The sequence below is a fragment of the Castor canadensis genome, chromosome 2 (assembly GCF_047511655.1).
Source record: "Castor canadensis chromosome 2, mCasCan1.hap1v2, whole genome shotgun sequence".
In the NCBI taxonomy this organism is placed as follows: Eukaryota; Metazoa; Chordata; class Mammalia; order Rodentia; family Castoridae; genus Castor; species Castor canadensis.
The window spans coordinates 134,348,723-134,371,805 of NC_133387.1; the positions used below are offsets into that span (position 1 = coordinate 134,348,723).

The 23,083-nt window shown below is 38.2% G+C and overlaps 1 protein-coding gene across 8 annotated transcripts in view; it reads left to right on the forward strand.

The window, feature by feature from the left end:
• The window catches only part of Wdr76 (WD repeat domain 76), a 41,569-nt gene that overhangs the window by 4,161 nt on the left and 14,325 nt on the right, over positions 1-23,083 (forward strand). For 7 of the 8 annotated variants that reach the window (XM_074065843.1, XM_074065840.1, XM_074065839.1 and 4 more), the window contains 10 exons: positions 1,448-1,540; positions 2,809-2,864; positions 6,736-6,862; positions 10,149-10,250; positions 10,344-10,387; positions 11,347-11,500; positions 15,527-15,685; positions 18,680-18,897; positions 20,118-20,270; positions 21,538-21,591. In XM_074065843.1, the coding sequence (XP_073921944.1) occupies positions 1,448-1,540; positions 2,809-2,864; positions 6,736-6,862; positions 10,149-10,250; positions 10,344-10,387; positions 11,347-11,500; positions 15,527-15,685; positions 18,680-18,897; positions 20,118-20,270; positions 21,538-21,591 (1,160 nt within the window). The remainder of the gene's footprint in view (positions 1-1,447; positions 1,541-2,808; positions 2,865-6,735; positions 6,863-10,148; positions 10,251-10,343; positions 10,388-11,346; positions 11,501-15,526; positions 15,686-18,679; positions 18,898-20,117; positions 20,271-21,537; positions 21,592-23,083) is intronic. The other variant, XM_074065842.1, reaches the window with a different exon arrangement.

Here is a 23,083-nt window from a genome sequence, read left to right on the forward strand (position 1 = left end):
ACAGATACTGATGCTACTGGTCCTGGATTGTCCTTTGAGAAGATACAACATTTTTTAGCTCATGGTTCTGGAGTTAGAGATGTCTGAGAGCATGTCACCAGCATCTGCTTGGTATTTATTGAAGGCCTTGGTGCATCGTAACATGGCAGAGACAGAGCGAGCTTACTAGAGAGAGCTCAAGTTTATAACCAAGTACCTCCTTTGATAACCCATTACTCTGGCATTCTATAAATGGATTGATCCTTTCATGAGTTCAGAGCTCTCATGATCCAGTCACTTCCCAAAGGTCCCACCTTCATATGCCATTAACGTGAATTTGGGGACTAAATGGCATTTTTTTTGAGGTTGGGAGATGGGACTGGAGTTTGAACTCAGGGCTTTACATTTGCAAAGCAGGTGCTCTACCACTTGAGCCACACCTCTGGGACTAAGTTTCTAACACTTGTAATTTGGGAGGCACATTCAAACCATGGCATACCTTCTCATATCTCTGAGGATTTTTTTTTTTAATTTCTTTTATTCATATGTGCATACAATGTTTGGGTTATTTCTCCCCCACCCATTCCCTCTCCTCCCCACTTGTCCCTACCAGACAGAAACTATTTTGCCCTTATCTCTAATTTTGTTGAAGAGAGAATATAAGCAATAATAGGAAGGACCAAGGGTTTTTGCTAGTTGAGATAAGGATAGCTACACAGGGAGTTTACTCATTTTGCTTTCCTGTTCATATATGTTAACATTCTAAATTAATTCTTCTGGAACTAACCTTTTCTCTAGTTCCTGGTCCCCTTCTCCTATTGGCCTCTGTTGCTTTAAAGTTTCTGCATTAGTTCCTTTGCATTGAGGACATCAGATGCTACATTTTTTTTTGGGTTTCTTGCCTATCCTCCTATCTCCCTTGTGTGCTGTGGCCTCTCTGAGGATTTTTTTAAAAATTAGTTTTAGTGTTAGTGGTTTGTTTTAGGAGAAAGTAGTGACAAATGCATTTACTTATTTATTTTTGACAAATGCATTTATTGATTCTACTGTTGGATGGAAATTTTTTCTTTCATCGAGATAATGGGCTCCTGGAGTGGCTCAAGTGGTAAAGCACCTGCCTAGCAAGTATGAGGTCCTGAGTTCAAATCCCAATACCACCAGAAAAAAAAAAATTTTGGCCACGAGGAAATGATTTGCTATAAAGTTATATATACTACTTGACTCCTGATGTCAGTTCACTTCTTATTTAATTGGGAAACCATATAATTATCTTGTAATTATCCTAAAGTTAGTTTCTCAATATCCAATGCAGTAAAGATTTGTGCTATTTGGTCAGATAGCATGAAATGAATAGAGGGGATACAATTTGAAGGAAAGTATATATGCAGAAAATTAAACACCTAGTTTTGTGAAGTGCTTTTGCTGTATATATGTAAAGTAACAAAATCTTTTTGGTGTAATTTCATAGGATGATTTTTCAGGATTGTCACCATATGAGAGGAAGAGATTGAAGAACATATCAGAAAATGCGAACTTTTTTGCTTCTCTCCAGCTCTCTGAGGTTTGTGTGGAGTTTTTAAATTAAAGCCAAGATGCTATTCCTCTTGCCATTAAGTGAAATACATACAGTATCAATGAGTACTTCAGTGAAATACTTATAGTATCACTTTTTATAGGATCAAATGAGGGAAGGCCTTGAATTTTGGACCCTTCTGCTTAGCCTCCTGAATGTTAGAATTATAGGTGTGTACCGGTATACTTAGCTTTACTTGATTCTAAGGCATATGTTTTTACATTTTAATAATTTTGAAGTTGGCATCGTCAAACCTGTTTTTGGTGGTACATAAAGTAATGGCATCTTATGATTGGTTGTCTTGGATTCAAAGGACAGTTTATGTTCCAAATGACTGTTTTAACTAAAGATAAAGCAGTAGTGGGGAGGGGTGGGTTGAAGGATGTGTGGTGTAGGAATGCAGGCACAAGTTCTGTTTATTTTTAACTCTTAAATAGATGGGAATATGCTTTACACAGGGAGCTTTAAGTATAAAAAGCTAGATGTATGCTAATGTTTTATAATTATTATAACACCGGTAATTTACATCGGTGTCTTCACGCTTCGTGTAGAATTTCTATGTGTGGGAATAGTTGTTTAGGAGGGTGTTATTTTTTCTACCCCCCACTAAAGCTATCAAAACCTTGGCTTTACCAAAACATTCATTTCTGAATACCAGATGCCCAAATATTTAGTGTCTATTTTTATCCTGGGGAAGGGCAAGTAAATTGAAAGATAAATTGTTAAATCACTAACAACTGAAAATCCGTCAGAAATTTACAAAATTTCTAATTATGATTTTAGTTAACCGAAAAGATAAGTTGAGTATAAAAATGTAACTCATAACTTTACTGAAAACGGCAAAGTCAATTCGCCAGTAGTAGAAATTGAATCTTGTAATTTGTAATTGCATTTATTTATTTATTTATTGTGGTTCTTTGAGTCCAACTGAAGGCTATGTTCTGAGGCAAGTGTTCTATTGTGAGCTACACTGCCTATGGTAATAATGTATTTGATTAAATACATTTATCATGTAAACTCATTAGCAACTTGGTTCAAGGTACAAGAATGTTAGTATATTAGACAGTATTATATTTTTGCCTTTATTATTGATAGTATGTTTGTCTCATGTCTACTGCCAAGAACAGTTATCCTAGCTTAAGGATCTTCATTTCCTGAATAATCTTGTGTATAGTAGCAGATACTTAATATTTTTAAAAGGTAAGTAGTTATAAAGTAGTATTTTTATGTGTATATATGTTCTGTGTGCTTTTCAGTCAGCTGCAAGGCTCCGGGAAATGATAAAGAAGAGAAAGCCTCCTGAATCCAAGAGGTAAAAGACTGGTTTTCATTGGCTTGACCATGATATTTTTCTGAGTTGTTTTATAGTTTGAGAAAGTGGTTTGGTATAGTAAACTTTAATAACAGATCAGAAATTCTGTAATTTAATCGTGTGTGTGTGTGTGTGTGTGTGTGTGTGTGTGTGTAAAGCAAGAGAATTTATTGAGATAGAAAAGTAGCAAAGAGTAGAGCTGCCAGAGTTAGGAGGGTCCCAAGTAAGGGAGCTCTCTTTTCTTTCTGTTTTTTTAATGGTGCTGGGGTTTGAACGCAGAGCCTTGCGCTTAGCTTGAGCCACACTCCCTTTTTGCTTTGGTTATTTTTGAGTTTTTGCCAGGGCTGTCTTGGACTGCTATCCTCCTCCTTAGGCTTCCTGTATAATTCATGTGCCACCCCATCTAGATTTTTTGTTATTTAATTTTTTTTGTTTTTATGGTACTGTGGTTTGAACTCAGGGCCTACACCTTGAGCCATTCCACCAGCCCTGTTTTTGTGATAGTTTTTTTTCGAGATAGGGTCTCTTGAACTATTTTCCCAGGCTGGCTTGGAACCGAAATCTTTCTGATCTCTGCCTTCTGAGTAGCTAGGATTGCAAGCAGGAGCCACCAATGCCCAGCTTGGGTTCAAGATTTGATTCAGTTATTTACAGCTATCAACCTTGGACAATTAATATGATTTTTTCCCCCTCATCTGTAAGGCTGACATGTTAACCCAGAGAGATTTAAAAAATTTTTTTAAATTTGTATAAGAAATTTGTTTAAAAAATGTATAAAGTGTACATACAAAAGAGCATATTTGTTTAATTGAAAACTTTATATCAATATAAATCCCATCCACATGACTGGCACCAGCTTGCTCATTTTTTAGTGTTTTTTTTTTTTTTTTTTTTTTTTTGGGTGATACTGAGGTTTGAACTCAGGGCCTCATGCTCCTAGGCAGGTGCTCTACCACTTGAGCCACTTTGCCAGCCCCTTTTTGTGTTGGATATTTTTGAGATCAGGTCTCAAACTATTTTTCCCTGGCTAGCTTTGAACCACAATCCTCATCTCTGCCTTTTGAGTAGCTGGGATTACATGTGGGAGCCACTGCCACTTAGCTCATTTTTTATCTTTATTTTAAAATTTACCCGTGTTGGTGTGTACAGCTTTTTCATTCATATTTTTCTGCTTTAGGATATTCTGTATGAATATATTATGGTTTCTTATTATGAAGAAAGCTTCTCTAACTCCCTTCCTCGCTCTTCTCTCCATCCCTCCATGGTGCTAGGGATGGAACTAGGGGCCTCATTCATGCTAGGCAAGTAGGTTACCATAGAGTTACATTACCAGCCCTTGCTCTGAACAATCTTATGTCTTGAGGATTTTCAAGGAGTGGGGTTCTGAGCTGGGTGCTGGTGGCTTACACCTATAATCCTAACTACTCAGGAGGCAGAGATCAGGAGGATCGTGGTTCAAAACTAGCCCGGGCAAATAGTTTGTGAGACCCTATCTTGAAAAAAATAAAAACATCACAAAAAAGGGTTGGTGGAGTGGCTCAAGGTACAGGCTATGAGTTCAAGCCCCAGTACCACAAAAAAAAAAAAAAAAAAAGGAGTGGTGTTCTCTGGGAATACATTTCTAGGAGGACTATATGAGAGTTTAAATTATTCTATCTGCTCAGGCTTTTTCTTTTTCTTTCAGTGCTGGGTATTGACCCAGCACTTCACACTTGCTAGGGAAGTGTTTTACCAATTAAGCCATGCGCTCATGCTCTCAGCCCTTTTGTTGTTTTACATGTTTGGTTTTTTTTTTTTTTGGTGGGGCTGGGGTTTGAGCTCAGGGCTTCACACTTGCAAAGCAGGTGCTCTACCACTTAAGCCACACCTCCGTTCATTTTGCTATGGTTACTTTGGAGATGAGGGTCTCATGAGCTATTCGCTTGGGCTAGTCATGAACCTTGATCCTCCTGATCCTAGCCTCCCAAGTAGGTAGCATTACAAGTATGAGTCACCAGTGCCTGGTTTATATTTTGTTTTGAGATAAGATCTCCATAACTTTGTTAGGTCTGGCCTTAAACTGGCACTGGAGATCCTCCTGTTTCCAACAGCTGAGTAGCTGGGATTATAGGTATGCCTACCATGCCTGACTACTTTAAACAAATAGTAGTTACTACTAATTCCTGTAAATTTAACTATAGCTGAGATTTTTTTTTTTTCTTGCAGTACTGGGGCTTGAACTCAGGGCCTCCACCTTGAGCCACTCCACCAGGGTTTTTTCAAGATAGGGTCTCAAGGAACTATTTGACCAAGCTGGCTTTGAATTGCGATCCTCCTGATCGGTGCCTCCTGAGTAGCTATAGGCATGAGCTACCAGTGCCTGGCTATAGCTGAGATTTTTATTTGTGAATTTTTCTTCTTTTTTTTCAATGGTAGAGATCAGACTTTCTCTGTATTACTGAGCTACATACACCCCCATATATGTGAATTTTTGGGAGTAATTTGAAAATTTTCTCTTTCCCCAACTTTTTATTTATTTATTTATTTATTTGTGGTATTAGGGTTTGAACTCAAGGCTTTGTGCTTGCTAGGCAGGTGCTCTACTGCTAGAGCCATACTTCCAGCCCTCACAACAATTTTTAATGAGTTTTTTTTTTTTTTTTTGAGACAGGATTTTGCTATGTAGCTAAGGCTGGCTTTTTAAAATGAAAAAATAGGGCTGGGGGCATAGTTCAAGTGACAAAGTGCCTGTCTAGCAAGCACAAGGCCCCAAGTTCAAGCCCCAGTGCCACCGGAAAAAAAAAAAACCTAAAATGAAAAAATAATCGAAAAGAAAAAAATTAAAGGAAAAATAAAACAAATAGAACAAAAAAAAAGTAAAATGAAAAAAATTGAGTCCCCAGGGAGTTGCTGAGTAATACAGCTTTTGCCTAGCATGTTTAAGGTCTTAGGTTCAATCACCAACACTAACGGAAAAAAAGAAAAAGTGCACAAAAACGTAGGAAATGTGTATTGATTTAAAAAGTAAACTAAATTGACAGCTGTAATCCTAGCTTCTTGGGAGACTAAGATCAGAAGAATCAAGGCCAGCCCAGGCAAATAGAGTCTAGAAAGGCTATCTCAAAAATACCCAACAGAAAAAATGGCTGGTGGAGTAGCTCAAGTTGTTAGCATGCCTGCCTAGTAAACATGAGGCTCTGAGTTCAAACCCCAGTACTATCCAAAGGAAAAACAAAAGAAAACAAGAATAACTACAGCAAAATGAGCTAGTAGTATTGCTCAAGCTGTAGAGTGCCTGTTTTCCAGGTACAAACCCTAGTCCCACCAAAAAAAAAAAAAAAAGAAAAGTAAGTATATGGAAAGGAATAAAATGAAACATTTTATGGCTTCTTCCCATCTTTCCTTCAGAGGATACCACTGTTAATAGTTTGATGAGGTCACCTCTAAAGAGAATGTCAGCATAAAATGTATGTGTGGATATAACCTTTTTGTAAACATGTTAGGCCTTGTTTTTACCTCTTACAACCTAGAGTTTATCTTATCTTAGAGTTTATCTTACACAAGATACATTTTTCCTTTTCCTTTTTTTGTTCTGGGCATCGAAGCCAGGGCCTGTGCATGCTGGCACACACTCTAGCATTGAGCTGCCTGTCATTCTGTTTGGCATATGTACCACAGTTGATGTCATGTCTCTTCCCTCCCTCCTCATGCTGAACATTTTGGTTTAGGGTTTTTCCAGAGTTTTTATCTAAATCAATGCAGCCATGTATATACATCTGTGCTATCGATGTGTGACTATATCTGTGGTTCTCATTTCTAGAAGTTATCTCCTTAATCTTAGTAAATATGTTTTGTTATGAATATAACACAAGTGTTTCCCCCACTCCTTTAGAAAGAAACCAAAGAAGAAAGAAAATGAGATTGGATGTAGGAGGTCAATGCGCTTGCTAAAAGTAGATCCTTTGGGAGTTGTGTCACCAACAACTCCAGCACAGCCGATGCTAGTGGAAGATGAAAATGTAAGAAAAAATGTTAATATTGAAAGTTTAAAGTATTTGAAATTAGGCTACAGATTCTTTAAATTATGTTTTATTTATATTTTTTGTATTTATTTTTGGCAGTACTGAGGTTTGAATGCAAGACTTTGCACTTGCAAGTGTTCTACCACTTGAGCCATGTTTCTAGCAGTATTTCAGTAATTTAGTACTTAAATGTATGGTTAATGAGTAAGATTTCGATGTTGTAAAGAACAAGTTAGATTCTGTATTTCTGCAGGACTCACCTGTTATGAGTAAATTTAACCTTTTTAGCTTCAATCTCACCATTTAAAAAAATGGCAAAGGGGACTGGTGGAGTGGCTCAGTGGTAGAGAGCCTGCTTAATGAGCGTGAGGCCCTACGTTCAAACCCCAGTACCTCAAAAAAAAAAAAGATAAAAACAGCAATAGCAACAGAAACATTAAAGCATTGTTGTGAGGATAAAAACAAAATCCGTAAAGTTCCTTACGTTGTATATACTAATGACTTAATAAGTAAAAAATAGTTGTGAGTAATAAGCAATAAGTGATAAAAGTGAGGCTCCCTTGCCGTAATTTAGTACTGTCATTGAGTAGGAAGTTTTATATATCAAATTTATTCTCTAAGGTAATATTTTTTTATTCAATAGTACCTACTGTGTTTAGTACTTTATCTTGGTTTCTTCAAGACAGGGTCTCACTATGTAGCTCAAGCTGGCCTGGAATTTACTATGTATCCGAGGCTGGCTTTGAAACAAAATCCTCCTGCTTTAGCCTCTAGAATGCTAGGATTATAGGTGTGTACCACTATGCCTAGCTTTTAATACCTTATATCTAAGTACTTAATTGGAAGATGGCACTAACTAGGCTAGTGCTTAGGGAGCTAATTGCCAATCAAGGTTCTATGGGAAACAGCGTTGATTTTTTTTTTTTTTTTTTGGCGTACTGGGGTTGACCTCCATGGTAGGCAGGCACACTACCCCTTGATCCATTTTGCCAACCCGTTTTTGTGTTGGATATTTTCAAGATAGGGTCTTGAAAATTGTTTACCTGGGTTGACTGCAAACCTTGATTCTTCTGATCTCTGACTCTCGAGTAGCTAGGATTACAGGTGTGATCCACCAGCACCTGGTTCAATTTTTTAATTTTTTTTTTTTTTTTTTTGAGATAGGGTCTCATTATCTAGTCAGGCTGGCCTTGAACCCATGGTCCTCCTGCTTCAGCCTCCCAAGAGCTGGGACTACAGTGTACACTACTATGCCTGGCTTTTCCAAAGGTTTTAAAGCCTCAATATTTCTAAAACAAGTTTTGTGAAAGAGTTACCTCATTTTATAATCAACATAGTTATTGTATGTATTTATGGGGTACAGTGTGGCATTTTAATACATGTATATAGTGTGTAATCATCAGATTAGGATAATTGGCATATCACTTCAGGCATACATCATTTCTTTGTGTTGGTAACATTAAAAATCTTCTCTGGGTGGGCATGTGGCTCAGTGGTAGATTGATTGTCTAGCATGCAGGAGGCCCTAGATTCAATCCTGGCCCTGCAAAAAAACCAAACTTTTCTACTTGCAGTCTGTGCTACATGGGAGGCTGATGTGGGAGGGTCATTTGAGTTCAGGACCAGCCTGGGCAACATATGAGATCTTCACTTCAAAAAAAGCAAAACAAACAAGCAAACAAATTAACCAATACTGGGTGCTGGTGGCTCACACCTGTAATCTCAGCCACTTGGGAGGACTGAAGTTCAAGGCCAGCCCTGGCAAACAGTTCCCAAGACCCCATCTCCAAAATAGCCAGAGCAAGATGAAGTGGAGGCTAGAGATGTGACTCAAGCAGTAGAGTTCCTGCTTAACAAGCTTGAAGTTCCAAGTTCTAACCTCAGTTCCACCAAAAACAAACAAACAAAAACCATCGTTCATAGTCTCTCCTCTATGAACGATTTCAAAATATTCTAGTAATTGTTATCGGCTATAGTTATCCTTCTGTGCTGTAGAACATTAGAAATTACTCTTCTGATCCACGTGCCCCTCTGCACCGTTAACCATCCTCTGGCCCTCCCTTCCTTTTCCACACCCTTCTTATCTGAGAGCAGCTTTACATTTCACTTGTAAAAACGTACCTGTCTGTGCCTGTTTTTTTCACTTAATATTATATCTCCAGTTTCATTTATGTTGCTGCAAATCACAGGCTCTGTCACTTTTTATGGTTGAATAGTATTCCACTATGTATATATGACCCCATTTTCTTTCTTTTTTTGTGTTTTTGAAACTAGTTCACACTGGCCTTGAATTCTTTCTCTCTCTCTCTCTCTCTCTCTCTCTTTTTTTTTTGGCAGTACTGGGGCTTGAACTCAGGGCCTCATGCTTGTTAGGCAGGCACTCTGCCACTTGAGCCACTCCGCCAACCTGTTTTGTGTTGGGTTTTTTTGAGATAGGGTCTCATGAACTATTTGTTCAGGCTGGTTTCGAACCATGATCCTCCTGATCTCTACCTCTCAAGTGGCTATGATTAGAGGCATGAGCCATTGGTATCCGGCTGGCCTTGAATTCCCAGTCCTCCTGTCTCAGCCTCCTGAGTGTTGGGATTATAGGTATGCACTAACATGTCTGGTTTATATACCACATTTTTTTTTTCCTTATAACTTTCTCTCTGTTCTTTTACAAAATTTTATTAGTGTATAATAATTGTCCAGAGGAGATGCATTGTGACATTTACACATGCGTTTACAATGTATCTTAATTAGATTCACCCTGTCCATCATTCTCCCTAATCCTCCTTCCACTCCTATACCACATTTTCTTTATTCATTCATTGATGGACATTTAGATTTATTTCATATCTTACTATTGTAAATAATGATATCTCTTCAACGTACTGATTCCATTTCCTTTATCAGGTAGTGGGATTGTTGGATTATACAGTAGTTCTATTTTTTTGGTATAACTGGGGTTTGAACTCAGGTCTTTGCACTTGCAAAGCAGGTGCTCAAGGTAGTTCTATTTCTTTCTTCCTTCCTCCCTCCCTCTCCGCCCCCCTCTCTTTTTGGCAGTACTGAGGTTTGAACTCAGGGCCTCACCACCTGAGCCACTCCACCAGCTAATTCTTTTTCTTATGTTGGAGGGACTGCCATACTGTTTTCCATAATGGCTGTACCAGTTCACATTTTCAGCAGCTGTGTGTACCTCTTTCAGTTGCTAACTGGGTGCTCTACCACTTCAACCATGCCTGCAGCCAGTTTATATTCTAAGACAATAACAATGAACTTTTTATTTTTGATCCAGCCTTTGTTACCTCCTGGGCCTTTGGAAATGATTCCTGAAAATCAAGATGACAACAATGAACCCTGTAAAGGATTTCTGCAGACATGGGCAGAAGTGAGCAAGGTATCACTTGGGATGGCTTACCACCTTTAGAATCATCTGTTAAGGAAATTTCCATATATATTAACTTAGTGCTGTGATGTTTCAATGTTGCAGACAAGTACTAAGAAAACTGAGAAGGGGTTATCTAACATTAAAAGGTAAGTTAAAATTCCTTGCCTTTGTTTTATATTTATTGAGATGTTTAAGTTATAAAAGCTATATGCTATTACAGAAAAATTTGAAAGTGGAATAAAAATATTATCTGTAATATTTTCATCCTAGTGAGTGTGCTTTTGTATATTTCCTTTCAGGTGTTGTCATGCAATACCACGAGGCTATAAGTTTTATGAGAGCAGGGTTTTATCTCAATAACCAGAACAGTTATTGAGATAACTGGCACATAGTATGTATTCAGTTTTGAATAAATGGATGAATTCACAATTTTGCATTATGCATTTTTCATTTGTGGCTTTATATTTTACTAGAGTATTCCAGTCTTTAAAATTATTGAATAATTGCATAATACTCCACTGAGTTTGTGGAATTTGCTTGATCTCTTCCCACCCATTTGGTATTTAGTGTTATTTTCTGTTTAGTTGTGTGTGTTGAATATGTCTGTGATAGTGGATTCTTTTTTTAAGATGGACTTCCAGAAGTGGGGCTAATTAGTCAAATATGGCTAATATTTTATGGCTTTTAGTACACACTATTGAATTTTTTCTCCAAAATCTTTTCATTCCTTCCAGAAAACTTACATGAACTCTATCACTTACGTTTGTGTGTGTATGCTTTTTAATATTTTTCTATTTTTGCCTTTGTGCTGGGGATTGAACTCGGGGCCTCATGCATGATAGGCAGTGTTCTACCAGTGAGCACATCCTCAGCATGAGTGTATATGTTTAACTGTAGTCTTCCAGTTTTTGATATCATCATTAAATTATCAAAGGTAATTTTATAATTGGAAAATAGTACCTCATTGTTTAACATGATTTCCTTTGTTACCAGGCGGTTGAATATTTCCCATTTATTTAATCATGGTTTTTCTTTTTTAAATCATTTTTTACTTATTTTGATGATTGAGATTGTTACTTTTCAAATTTAACTTTTATTTTTGTAGCTATAAAGCCAATTTAAATAGTATGGTCATCAGTGAAGATACTGTTCATAAAGTTACCAGAGGGTCCATCTTCTCTGTGGCTCTGCACCCATCAGAAATGAGAACTTTAGTAGCAGCTGGGGCCAAGTCTGGACAGATTGGGCTTTGGGATTTGGTAAGTTACTTTTTGAAGATACTAAGTTTGCCTTATGTAAATAGACTTAAAGAGAATAGCTTACAGACATTTATTATAAATAAATGTCTTGAGGTTTGTAGTTTTATGCTTTATGATTCCAAATTTTAAAATTCTGGAGGAATTTCAATTTGATTTATAGAACTTTAACATTTTTAGCTTGAATATCATTAGCCATCTGGGTATAAATTCACTGCCAGGAGACTTTAAATGTATATGTGAGAAATTCACATGGAATTATGTTTAAAATATGCTCTGCTATGTCCTCTTCCCAAATTCATAACCCCCAAGGAGGTATGGGTCCTCTGGGAGATGGTTAGGTCATGAATGGCATTGCTGCCCTTATAAAGGAAGCTGAAGAGCTCCTTCCACTATGTGAGGGGACAGCTGGAAGACACCTATATACACCAGTAAGCAGGCCCTCACTAGATGCTAAATTGGCCAGAACTTTGATCTTGTGCCACCAGAACTGAGAAATAATTGTTTTGCTCTTGATAAGCCACCCAATTTATGGTATTTGGTTATAGCAGTCCTACCTGTCCAAATGAGCTAAGACAGTCTCCCAGCTGGATCGAAATATCTTCCCAGAAAAGAAGATATTTTGGGATCTGCTTAGGATGTTCTTAGTTATCTTTTGATGAGTCAGAAACAGATAATGAATTCCATTCATTTTGTATACAGTTCTGCAGTAAGTGCTCTCACTAGTTACCAAGTTGGAAAAAAATCAAGTAATTGCTGTGGGAATTTACACTCTTTTTAAAAATAATTTTTAATTAATTAATTTTTTTGTGGTGCTGAGGCTGGATCCCAGGACTTTGTATGTGCTAGGCGAACACTGTACCACTGAGCTACATCTCTAGCAAGGAATTTATTTTCTAGTTGGGGAAGTAGAACAAAGACATGAAAAATGCTATAAAGACAGTTATCAGAAATGAAGAAACAAAGGTGACTTAAATCTGGTTGAGGTTAATAAACAAGTTTTGCAAGTGGGAAGAGGGAGATCAAAATCAAATTCCCTCTTATTTTGGGAGCATAGATTACCCCCTATTTTGGTACGATGTGAGTGGGGCTATAAGGTTAGCAAAGAAAACAGAAACAGAAGTGGGAAGAGGATCAGAATAGTGTAAGGATTTAGAAGCCAAAAGATGAGTTTCAAGGATGGGAGGTTGACAGGACTGGTGCAGAGAAATTAAAAAGAGAGGGGCCTGGAGGTGTGGCTCAAGCTGTAGAGCGCCAGCGTAACAAAGGCAAAGTCCTGAGTTCAAACCTCAGAACTGGAAAAAAAAAAAAAACCCAAAACAAAACACAAAAGGCCATTGATTTTGAGAATAGTGTACTATTGGTGAGTCGTGAAGAGCTTCAACTGTGAGGTAAAGAAGAAACACAGACTTTAGGAGATTAAAAATGTGTAGGGTGGTGGAGGAAGTGGGAGCAACAGATAAAGGCTGGGTTGATCTGAATAGAGGTGAAGACATACAGAAAAGTCCCTTTTATCCTGCTTTCTAGTATTTTTTTTTCCCTTTTTTGGGGGACTGGGATTTGAACTCAGGGTTTACTCCAGTCTTACTTATCCTTCTTGATGACTCTAGAGTCTCTATTACTCTATTTGTGGTACAGTATCTCTATCAACATAATTTTCCAGGACATTTTTAGCTACTTATTAACAGATTCAGCAAGTCTAAAATCAATATCATTTTGCCTGTCTTCTGCTTACCCCCAACTCTCCTGGCTTCATAAAAAAATTAACTTTATTGAGGCATAATTTACATATCATAAAATCCACCTAGTTTAAATGTATAATTCAATGACTTTTAATAAATTTACGGAGTTGCATAATGATCACAATCCAGTTTTAGAACATTTTCATCTTGCTATGTAGCCCTGCCTCAAACTCCTGAATGGTGGGATTACAGGTGTGTACCACAATGCCGCTCTAGAAAAGTCCTTCAATGCTTTTACCCCTTTCTTTTCATCCTTATTGCTACCATTATGGACCAGGGCCATATTACTCTGTGGGGGATTACCATCATAGTCTTAACTGGGGTTTGCACTTCCAGTTTTCTTGTTCCAGTTTAGATAGAGCACAGATACTCGTCTCCAGCCTCAAAGTAGACCTAAGTCATTTAGAGTTAAATTATTAGAAGCACTCTTACTTTTTTCAGATTAAAATGGGGATTGGAATTTACTTACATAAATAGTTTAGTAAAAAAAATTCAATTACAATAATAAGAAAGAAGCATAATTTAATAGTGTGTACTTTGAAAACTAGCCACCAAGGGGAGAAACAAATTCTATAGTAGAGCTGGAGGTAGACAACATGGGTTAGCTTTTGCCCTTCCTTATCCCCAGAATCCATATGTCAAATTCACTAGCAGAGAGTTTCCTCCTATATTCTCAAAACTGTAGAAAGGCATGCTGAGTGGGTACTCAGGTCTTCTTCTTTGGGGTAAGGGATGAGGAAATGGGGAAAGAGGGCATGAGGAGAAGGTGAAGTTGGGAAAGTGAAAAATAGGATTAACACTCCATAAAAGGAAGTTTTCTTGGACAGTGGAAGTAGCATAACACTCTCACCCCCACAAATAGTATGAATTCTGGCATAAAATACTGAATAAAATCTCAGAATCTAGGAATTCTAACAAATAGTGTTACTTCAGCTGAAGGCAACTCCTCACCCTCTTTTTTTTGTGTGTGGGGGGTGGTACTGGTAGTTGAACTCAATGCCTCAGGTTTGCTAGTTTGGTGCTTTACTACTTGAGCCACTTCACCAGCCCTCACCCCCTTCTTGCTGCCATCTTTCCTCTTGCCTATAAAAATGTGTGTTCTTACATTGTAGCTCTGAGGAGGAAATGAACCAGTATTAGATATGGGGAGAAAACCAGATGTTATATTGGACAACTAGAATGGACAGAGCAATTTAAGCATGAAAATGAAAAGAAATTACATGGTAGGTAGACAAACACTACAGTAAAACAACAAAGAACTAGACTGCAAAGCCCAGACCTAGAGGAAAACGGAACTTCGAGGAATTTCTTCACAGTGGCTTCAGATGGTGGAACTGCACAGTTTATACGTGAACTACTAGTCCCTTGAGATTATTTACATTTTAATTAAAATCGAAAGTCCACTTCTTCAATTACAGCAGGCATATTGCAATGGCTTAATAGCCACATATGGTTACTGGGAGACATATTAGAGCTTGCATATAGTTACCATATTGGTCACCTCAGAAAGTTCTTTTGGGCAGAGTGCTGTGGAGCAAATTAGGATGGACATTAATTTGGCAAAATAAAGCTCAAAGATGAGATGATAAAATAGCAATGAGCCAGGCATGTTTGTCCATATGGGAGGTAGAGACAGAAGGATGGAGTTTGAGGCCAGACTGGGCCATGTAGTGGGACCCTGTCTCAAAATAACAACCAAAAACCAGAAAAATCACCCAAGGGTTGGAGATAATGGCTCAGTGGTAGATTACTTTCCTAGCATGCACAAAACCTTGGGTTTGATCCCCAGCACCACAAAACGAGCAAGTGAATGAGATGAAAAAGGAGATAGAAAAACTAAGGAAACTGATTGAATATTAATGAAACTAATAAATTAGCCAAGGGTAAGAAATAGAATATTTACTACCTGTAATCCTAGCTATTCAGGAGGACCACATTTTGAAGCCAGCCGGGCAGACAGGCTGGCCTCAAGTCCCTGGGTGCAAGCCGTCCTGTGCTTCAGCCTCTGAGCCTTGGGACGTAAGCAGCGACTTTTCCCTTGCTTATGAAGAAACTAGGTTGTTAGCTGCAAAAAGCTGGATACAGAAAATGAATGTGGTATTGTTGAGCTGAAAATTAGAAAAAAAAATTTAATGTCGGTATAAAGTTCTTAGTTCTGACTGAGTGGGAGAGTGGGTAGGGTTAAAGACTGAATATAAACCAGATGTAAATACTTCAATGACATAACATAGTAAATGTTACTACTTTTCACTAGTTTTCATCTTCTTCCACCCCAACCCCCTTTCAGACCCAACAATGTAGAGAAGATGGGGCATATGTGTTCTATCCTCATAGCCAGCCAGTCAGCTGTCTTTCCTTCTCACCCGCCAATCCAGCACACCTCCTGTCACTGAGCTACGATGGCACTGTGCGATGTGGGGATTTTTCCAGTGCCGTTTTTGAAGAGGTAATGTTGATGTGTTTACATGCTGACATCTGGATTCTCTGTGAAATGCCGTGTGATTATTATATCAGATTGAGAGAAGTGGCATAGCCTAGGGACTGAGTTCAAGTCTCAGACTATCTTTTACTAGTTGTGTGACCTTGAAAATTACTTAACCAGTTCGCACTTCAATTTTCTTAGTTGTGAAATGGGAGAGTCATCGTATCTTCCTTACAGGTTGTATAAGGATTCCATGAGTTAATGCAGGTAAATTCATTTATTTATGTACCTTTTGTTCTTTTGAGCCTTGGTTTTACTAAGTAGGTCAGGTTGGCCTTGACCTGGTGATCCATCTTTCTCTGCCTTCTGCCAGAGGTGCCTGGGACTATAGGCCTGTGCCATCATACCCAGTTACTTTTATTATTTATTTATTTGCAAAAGGCTTTTAAATAAAATAACTTGTCTTTCTAGGCTTAAGCCTTGTATGTACTCATTTGGGGAAGAAATACTTTAATATTACACTTCTGTTCATCATTCCTGGTCTTTGCAGGCATAAAATTTGGGGGATGAACTTTACATATGAAACTATAAAATTTGATTTTCCATAGTCTTTTTAAAAAGTTTTTGGCAGTACTGTGGCTTGAACTTGGGGCCTTGCACTTGGTAGGCAGGTGCTCTACCATTTGAGCCACACCCTCAGCTTTCCATAGTCTTTTAGTTATGATCTGACTTTTTTTTTTTCTGTTCTGTTTGGTACTGGGGATTGAACCTATGGCCACTTGCTAGGCAAGTGTTCTACCACTGAATCCCCACGCTCGGATTTCACATGTCTTTTTTATGTGTGTGAGATAGGGGTTTGAACTCAGAGTTTTGTGCTTATAAAGCAGATGCTCTACCACTTGAGCCACACCTCAAGTCCACATGTCTTATAAGCAGTATAAATATGTGATGATGAAGAGATTAGCTCAGCTGCTTTGATTGGGTGAAGTTAGAATTGACAAAGGCTGTCATGTAATTGTACTCTGGCAAGAAGCAGACCACCAATGGGTTTCACTCAAACACCATAGACCAAGTTTATTTGTAATTACCTTCTGAGGATAAGGCCATGCCATGGGCTAGTTTAACCTGTGTTAGTCAGATTACGTTTTAAGTCCATTTGAGAATAGTTGAGGGCTGGTGGTATAGTTCAGTGGTGGAGTGTCCTGGGTGCAATCTCAGTACTGCAAATAGTAACAACAACAAAAACCAAAAACCCTTGAAGGATTCGGGACCACATACTCATGACAGCTCTTCCTCCCTGAGACACTCTGCTGAGATCGTCACACACTACTTGAGATTTTCTAATCCATTTGATTTCTGTCAGGCCTGAAGAATCTTTCTGGGTCTCATTGCTTATGTTTTGGCCTACTACTTAAATACCTACTGTGTAGTAGTATCATTGAGATGAACTTTCAGATTTCCTCATAAGAGACAGGAATATAGCCTTGCTATATACCCAAGGCTAGCCTTGAATTGCAAATATACTACTTTCTCTACCTCCTAAGTGCTGGGATTACAGTTGTGCACCACCACGCCTGGCTGAAATTTTTAAAAAAATAAGTGTGTATTTTAATCTTTGACAATTTAGAATGGTTTAGCTATAGGTTTTCCTCCTCTACCGTATTTTAAATAGGGCTCTGAAGATTTTTAGAGGTCTTCAGGATAAGAGCATTTTGTGTGTGATACAGTGAAGAGAGTATTGTGCTCATCACCGCAGCTGCTTTGTAAATACCATTTGATCATCTAGTTTTATATAAGCCAGTGTCAAGATTAACTCCCTATATAGCGGATTCATAACTACTTTTAAAGGGACTTTTAAGTAATTTTCCTGAGAATTATAGTATATAACTACTGCTGTTTCACTCTTCACTGAATTCCTAAATGTTTTTTCTTTAACTGGGAATTCGGGATGCTTTTTCTCTTTGCTGGGTTTTTTTTTTTTTTTTTTTTTTTTTTGTGATAGGACCTTGCTGTGTAGCCCAGGCTGGCTTTAGATTCTATCCTCCTGCCTCTGTCTCCTGAGTGCTGGGATTACAGGAATGTACCACAAGATTCAGCTTGCTGTCCTTATAGCATGTGAAATTGACATGGCTTTATTAATTGTTAGAATTTGAATTTGTTTATTCTTTTACCAAGAATAGATGAACATTTAGCCATATATCTCAGACTCGGTTGGCAAAGTTACTTTGTATGTTAAGATATAATTTCAGAGCCAGGTGCTGATGGCTTACACCTATAATCCTAGCTACTTGGGAGTTTGAGATTGGGAGGATCGCAGTTTGAGGCCAGTTTGGACAAATAGTTCGAGAGACCCCCATTTCCAAAATAACCAGAGCAAAATGAACTGGAGGCGTGGCTTGTGCAATAGAATGCTTGCTTTGTAAGCCTGAAGCCCTGAGTTTAAATCCTGTCCCCACCAAAAAAAGAAATAATTTCAGAGCCAAGATATAGCTCAAGTGGTAGAGTGCTTTCCTAGAAGTATAAGGCCCTGAGTTAAAAAACCAGCACTGTCGACAAAAAAAAAAAAGAAACCCGTAATTTGAATTGCATCGAATTTAGACTCAGTTCCTTTCCTGGTAAGTCTCACAGGGTAGATCTGGAACCGAGGATCACTGGGTTTTAGAGATCAGGGTGAGGCCCTGATGTGAGTAAGTAGGCCTCATAGCTGCACACTACCTTTGTTTCCATTCTTCCCTGCTCTTCTTACGTGGATGGTAGAGGATAAATGGGGTTATTTGGATAAAGCATTCTATAACTTTTTTTTTTTTTTTGAGATAGAGTCTTGCTATTATATAGCCCAAACTGGCCTAAAACTCAGGTCTGAAACTCTTTATCTTCTTGCCTCAGTCTCTAAAGTGCTGGATTACAGGCATGTACCACCATGCCTCTAGCATTTTATAACTCTTTTACCAAGAATTTATGCATCGGTTTTCTTTAAAAGAATGTTTTTTATAAGTTTCTTGTTACTTATATCCTCAGGTGTATAGAAATGAAAGAAGTAGCCTTTCCTCCTTTGACTTCTTGACGGAAGATGCTTCCACTTTACTAATAGGACACTGGGATGGACACATGTCACTGGTAGACAGACGGACACCTGGAGCCTCTCATGAAAAACTTACTAATTCTTCTTTGGGAAAAATAAGAACTGTTCATGTCCACCCAGTGCACAAGCAGTATTTCATCACTGCAGGATTGAGGTCTGTTCTTCAGAAAATTTTATGATTTAGTCCTTTTCATGTCACAAATACATGGTTTAGTTTGGTTGTTAAAGACATCCGACTTTTGTGATACACAAAAGCCAAATAATTTTCCTTTGCACACTGATGGAAGTGGTTTCTCAGTGTGTTTTTTTTTCTTTTTTTCTGATGGCATGGGGCCTCATGGTTGGTAAGCAAGTTCTCTACTGCTTTAGCCACTCTGATGGTATGAATGATTTTTTTTTTTTAATGAAAAATTCTTCCAGAGTTAATAAATAGTGAAACTATGGAAAGACATATATATTTGTGTTTTCCTTGACATTGTATACATTTAATTCTAGTTTTATGAGAAGAAAATTTTTTTTTTTCATTTTTCTTTTATTATTCATATGTGCATACAAGGCTTGGTTCATTTCTCCCCCCCTGCCCCCACCCCCTCCCTTACCACCCACTCTGCCCCCTCCCTCTCCCCCCCCTCAATACCCAGCAGAAACTATTTTGCCCTTATCTCTAATTTTGTTGTAGAGAGAGTATAAGCAAAAATAGGAAGGAACAAGGGTTTTTGCTGGTTGAGATAAGGATAGCTATACAGGGCATTGACTCACATTGATTTCCTGTGTGTGGGTGTTACCTTCTAGGTTAATTCTTTTTGATCTAACCTTTTCTCTAGTACCTGTTCCCCTTTTCCTATTGGCCTCAGTTGCTTATAAGGTATCTGCTTTAGTTTCTCTGCGTTAAGGGCAACAAATGCTAGCTAGTTTTTTAGGTGTCTTACCTATCCTTACCCCTTCCTTGTGTGCTCTCGCTTTTATCATGTGCTCATAGTCCAGTCCCCTTGTTGTGTTTGCCCTTGATCTAATGTCCACATATGAGGGAGAACATACGATTTTTGGTGAGAAGAAAATTTTTAATTGCAATAAAGAGAAGAAAGTTAGATGTGACCTGTAACTTGTCCTGTGCTACCTCTTGGAGACATTGGAAAACCAACCACACACTTGTCTCTGTATACCTGCTGATTACATGTATCCTGTTGTGGGTTTGGAATTTTTTTAGTGTTTCATTTTTTTACTTATGCCAGTGTTTGTTAGAAGGTTCTGTCTTAAATGTTCTTCAACATAGCGAGTGTTTGAGTGTCTAACTTAGGTTCAGCCCTGTTTTATAGACTTGCTACATGGGCAGTGGCAACATGGATACTTACTCTTTTACTCTTTCTGTTACAGGGACATTCATATTTATGATGTCAGGAGCCTGAATTCTAGGAGAAGTCAACCTTTGATTTCTTTGACTGAACATACAAAGAGCATTGCTTCTGCCTATTTTTCACCTGTTACTGGTAACAGAGTGGTGACTACATGTGCTGACTGTAAACTGAGGTAAACTGAGAAGGCAGAAATATGGGGGGTTTGTTTGGTTTTTGTGGTGGTACTGGGGTTTGAACTCTGGGCCTCACACTTGCTAGGCTCTACCACTTGAGCCATTTTGTCTACCCTGTTTTGTGTGGGGTATTTTTGAGACAGAGTCTTGTGAACTATTTGCCCAGGGCTGGCTTCAGACCTTCTGAGCAGCTAGGATTACAGGTGTGAGCCACCAATGCCCAACCAGCAATATGTTTTTTAAGGAATCTAAATTGAGAGTGGGAGGCTATACAGCTGCTTTCAAAGACTCTGCAAAATAAAGATCTTTTGCCATGTCATGCAGTGGAGGCTGCTGGGCTCCTCTCCTTGTGTACTGGCCAGCCTGAGTCTCCTTAGCACCTGGAGTCTCACAGGGAAATTGATACATGCATGCACTGACAGATAATTTGTACATCTTCAGACCACATCCCTTATATATATTCCATGTTACTGTGAATCTAAATCACTTTATTTTTTGCAGTCCTGGGGCTTGAACTTGGGATCTTGGGCTTGTTAGGCAAATACTCCACCACTTGAACCCCTCAGCACTCACTCCCACCCCCTTTTTTGGCTTCAATTATCTTTTGATAGGGTCATGTGTTTTTGCCTGGAGCCAGCCTCTGACCTCACTCATCCTGCCTGTGTTTTCCATATAGCTGTTACTATAGACATATACCACTGTGCCTGGATTATTTGAGTTGGGGTTTGCTAACTTTTTACTCAGATTATCCCTGAACTATGATCTTCCAATCTCCACCTTCTGAGTAGCAGGGATTATAAATGTGAGCTACTGTGCTTGGCCTTGGAGTAATAGTTTTTAAATAAAATAATACACACTAAGCTATAAGGAATGAATTCTATAATGTTACTTATAACTTTGGTTAAATACATCAGCTGTGGTTAAAGTCTGATTGTGCAAAATTTTTTGGTGGTACTGAGTTTTGAACATAGGGCCCCACACTTGCTAGAAAGGCTCTCTACCACCTGAGCCACTCTGCCAGCCTTTTTTTGTTTTGGGTTTTTTCAGGATAGGGTCTTGTGAACTATTTTCCTGGGCTGGCTTTGAATTGCAATCCTCCTGATGCTGCCTCTTGACTTGCTAGGACTATAGGTGTCGGCTTACCATGCGTATTTTAAAGAACAATTATCTTTTATACAATGAGCCAGTGAATATCTGAAGTGCACTGTTATTTCAGAAAAATATCAAGAAACAAGACCGTGTTTATTTCTGGTTTTTATTTTGCAGAGTCTTTGACAGTAGCTGTATATCCTCCCAGGTTCCTCTCCTCACCACCATCAGGTAGGGTTCCACATGCTAAATAATGGCGACTGAATTGTTGTGAGTAATAGCAGTATTTGGAAGGCATATGTTAGACATCTGATTATCAAAGAGATGTAGTAGCCTGATTTTTGTATTACACTGTGTAAGTGTCTAGTTTTCTTGTTACTGTCCAGAAGAGCTCTTGCTTTGAGGTTTCCTGTGTCTATAACGAGGTTCCATCTCTCTTAGTCAGTAGCTGCACTCTGCAGGTGGGGCCTAGTTTTAGTTAAGGTTAATGACTTTATTCTGACCTGAGTTACCATGTTACCTTATTAAAGAAGACTGTACCTGCTTGCTGATGAGCCTTCTGAAGCTCGGATTGTCTGTGCCTGTTTATTCTGGGCTTAGGTGGCATTGCCACCTTCCTACTTGATTGTTGATTACTCTCTTGTATCTTCTATGTTGGGTGCGTGTGTTTTACACTAAACTTTACTCCATGCCTTCTCCCTAGATAGATCTCTTTGTCACTATTTATGAAATTGGGGAGGGTGTGTGATTGTTCCTTCGTGAGTTTTATTTAGAGGCTATATTTAAGTATATTTCCTTTTTCAGAAGTTTTTCCCATTTTATTTTGTTTTTCAAACTTTATGATCTAGTTTATCAATTTCTTTTATTTTGGCGTACTGAAGTTTGAACTCAGGGCTTTGCAATTGCTAGGCAGGTGCTCTATGACTTGAGCCAACCGTCCAGCCCTCAATTTCTTTTTTTATATCCACAAATTATTTACTTAACTGACAAATAAAAATTGTATATATTTATTGTGTACAATGTGTTTTGAAGTATGTGTACATTGTGAAATGACTAAATTGAACTACTTAATGTGGATTATCTCACCTACTTTCCATTTTTTTTTTTTACTGGTAAGTACACTTAAAATATACTCTTAGTGACTTTAGAGGATACAATACATTGTTATTAACTATATGAATCATGTGTACAATAGATCTCTTGAATTTATTCTTACTATAACTGAAATTTTGTATCTGACCAACATGTCCAACCCCTCTTCTCACCGCTTCTGGTAACCATTCTGAGTTCAACTTTAAATTTTACATGTGAAATCATGTGATATTTGTCTTTGTGTGCCTGGCTTATTTCATTTATCATAATGTCCAGGTAAATTCATGTTGTTGCAAATGACGGTTTCTTTTGTAAGGCTGAATAGTATTCTAGTGTGTGTGTGAGAAATGGTTATTGAGAATAATGGTGTAGCATGCATGGGAACGCAGATACTGATTTCATTATCTCTGTATACATATCCAGTATTGAGATTGCTGGATCATATGGCAGTTCTATTTTTAATATTTTGAGGCATCTCCATACTGTATAGTGCCTGTAACAGTTTACATTCCCACCATCACGCAGAGACTCCCTTTTCTGTACTTCTCTGTATCCTCTCCAACATGTATGTTCTCTTTTTTTTTTTTTAGTGTTGGGGATCATACTCAAGGCCTTGCTCATGCTAGGCAAG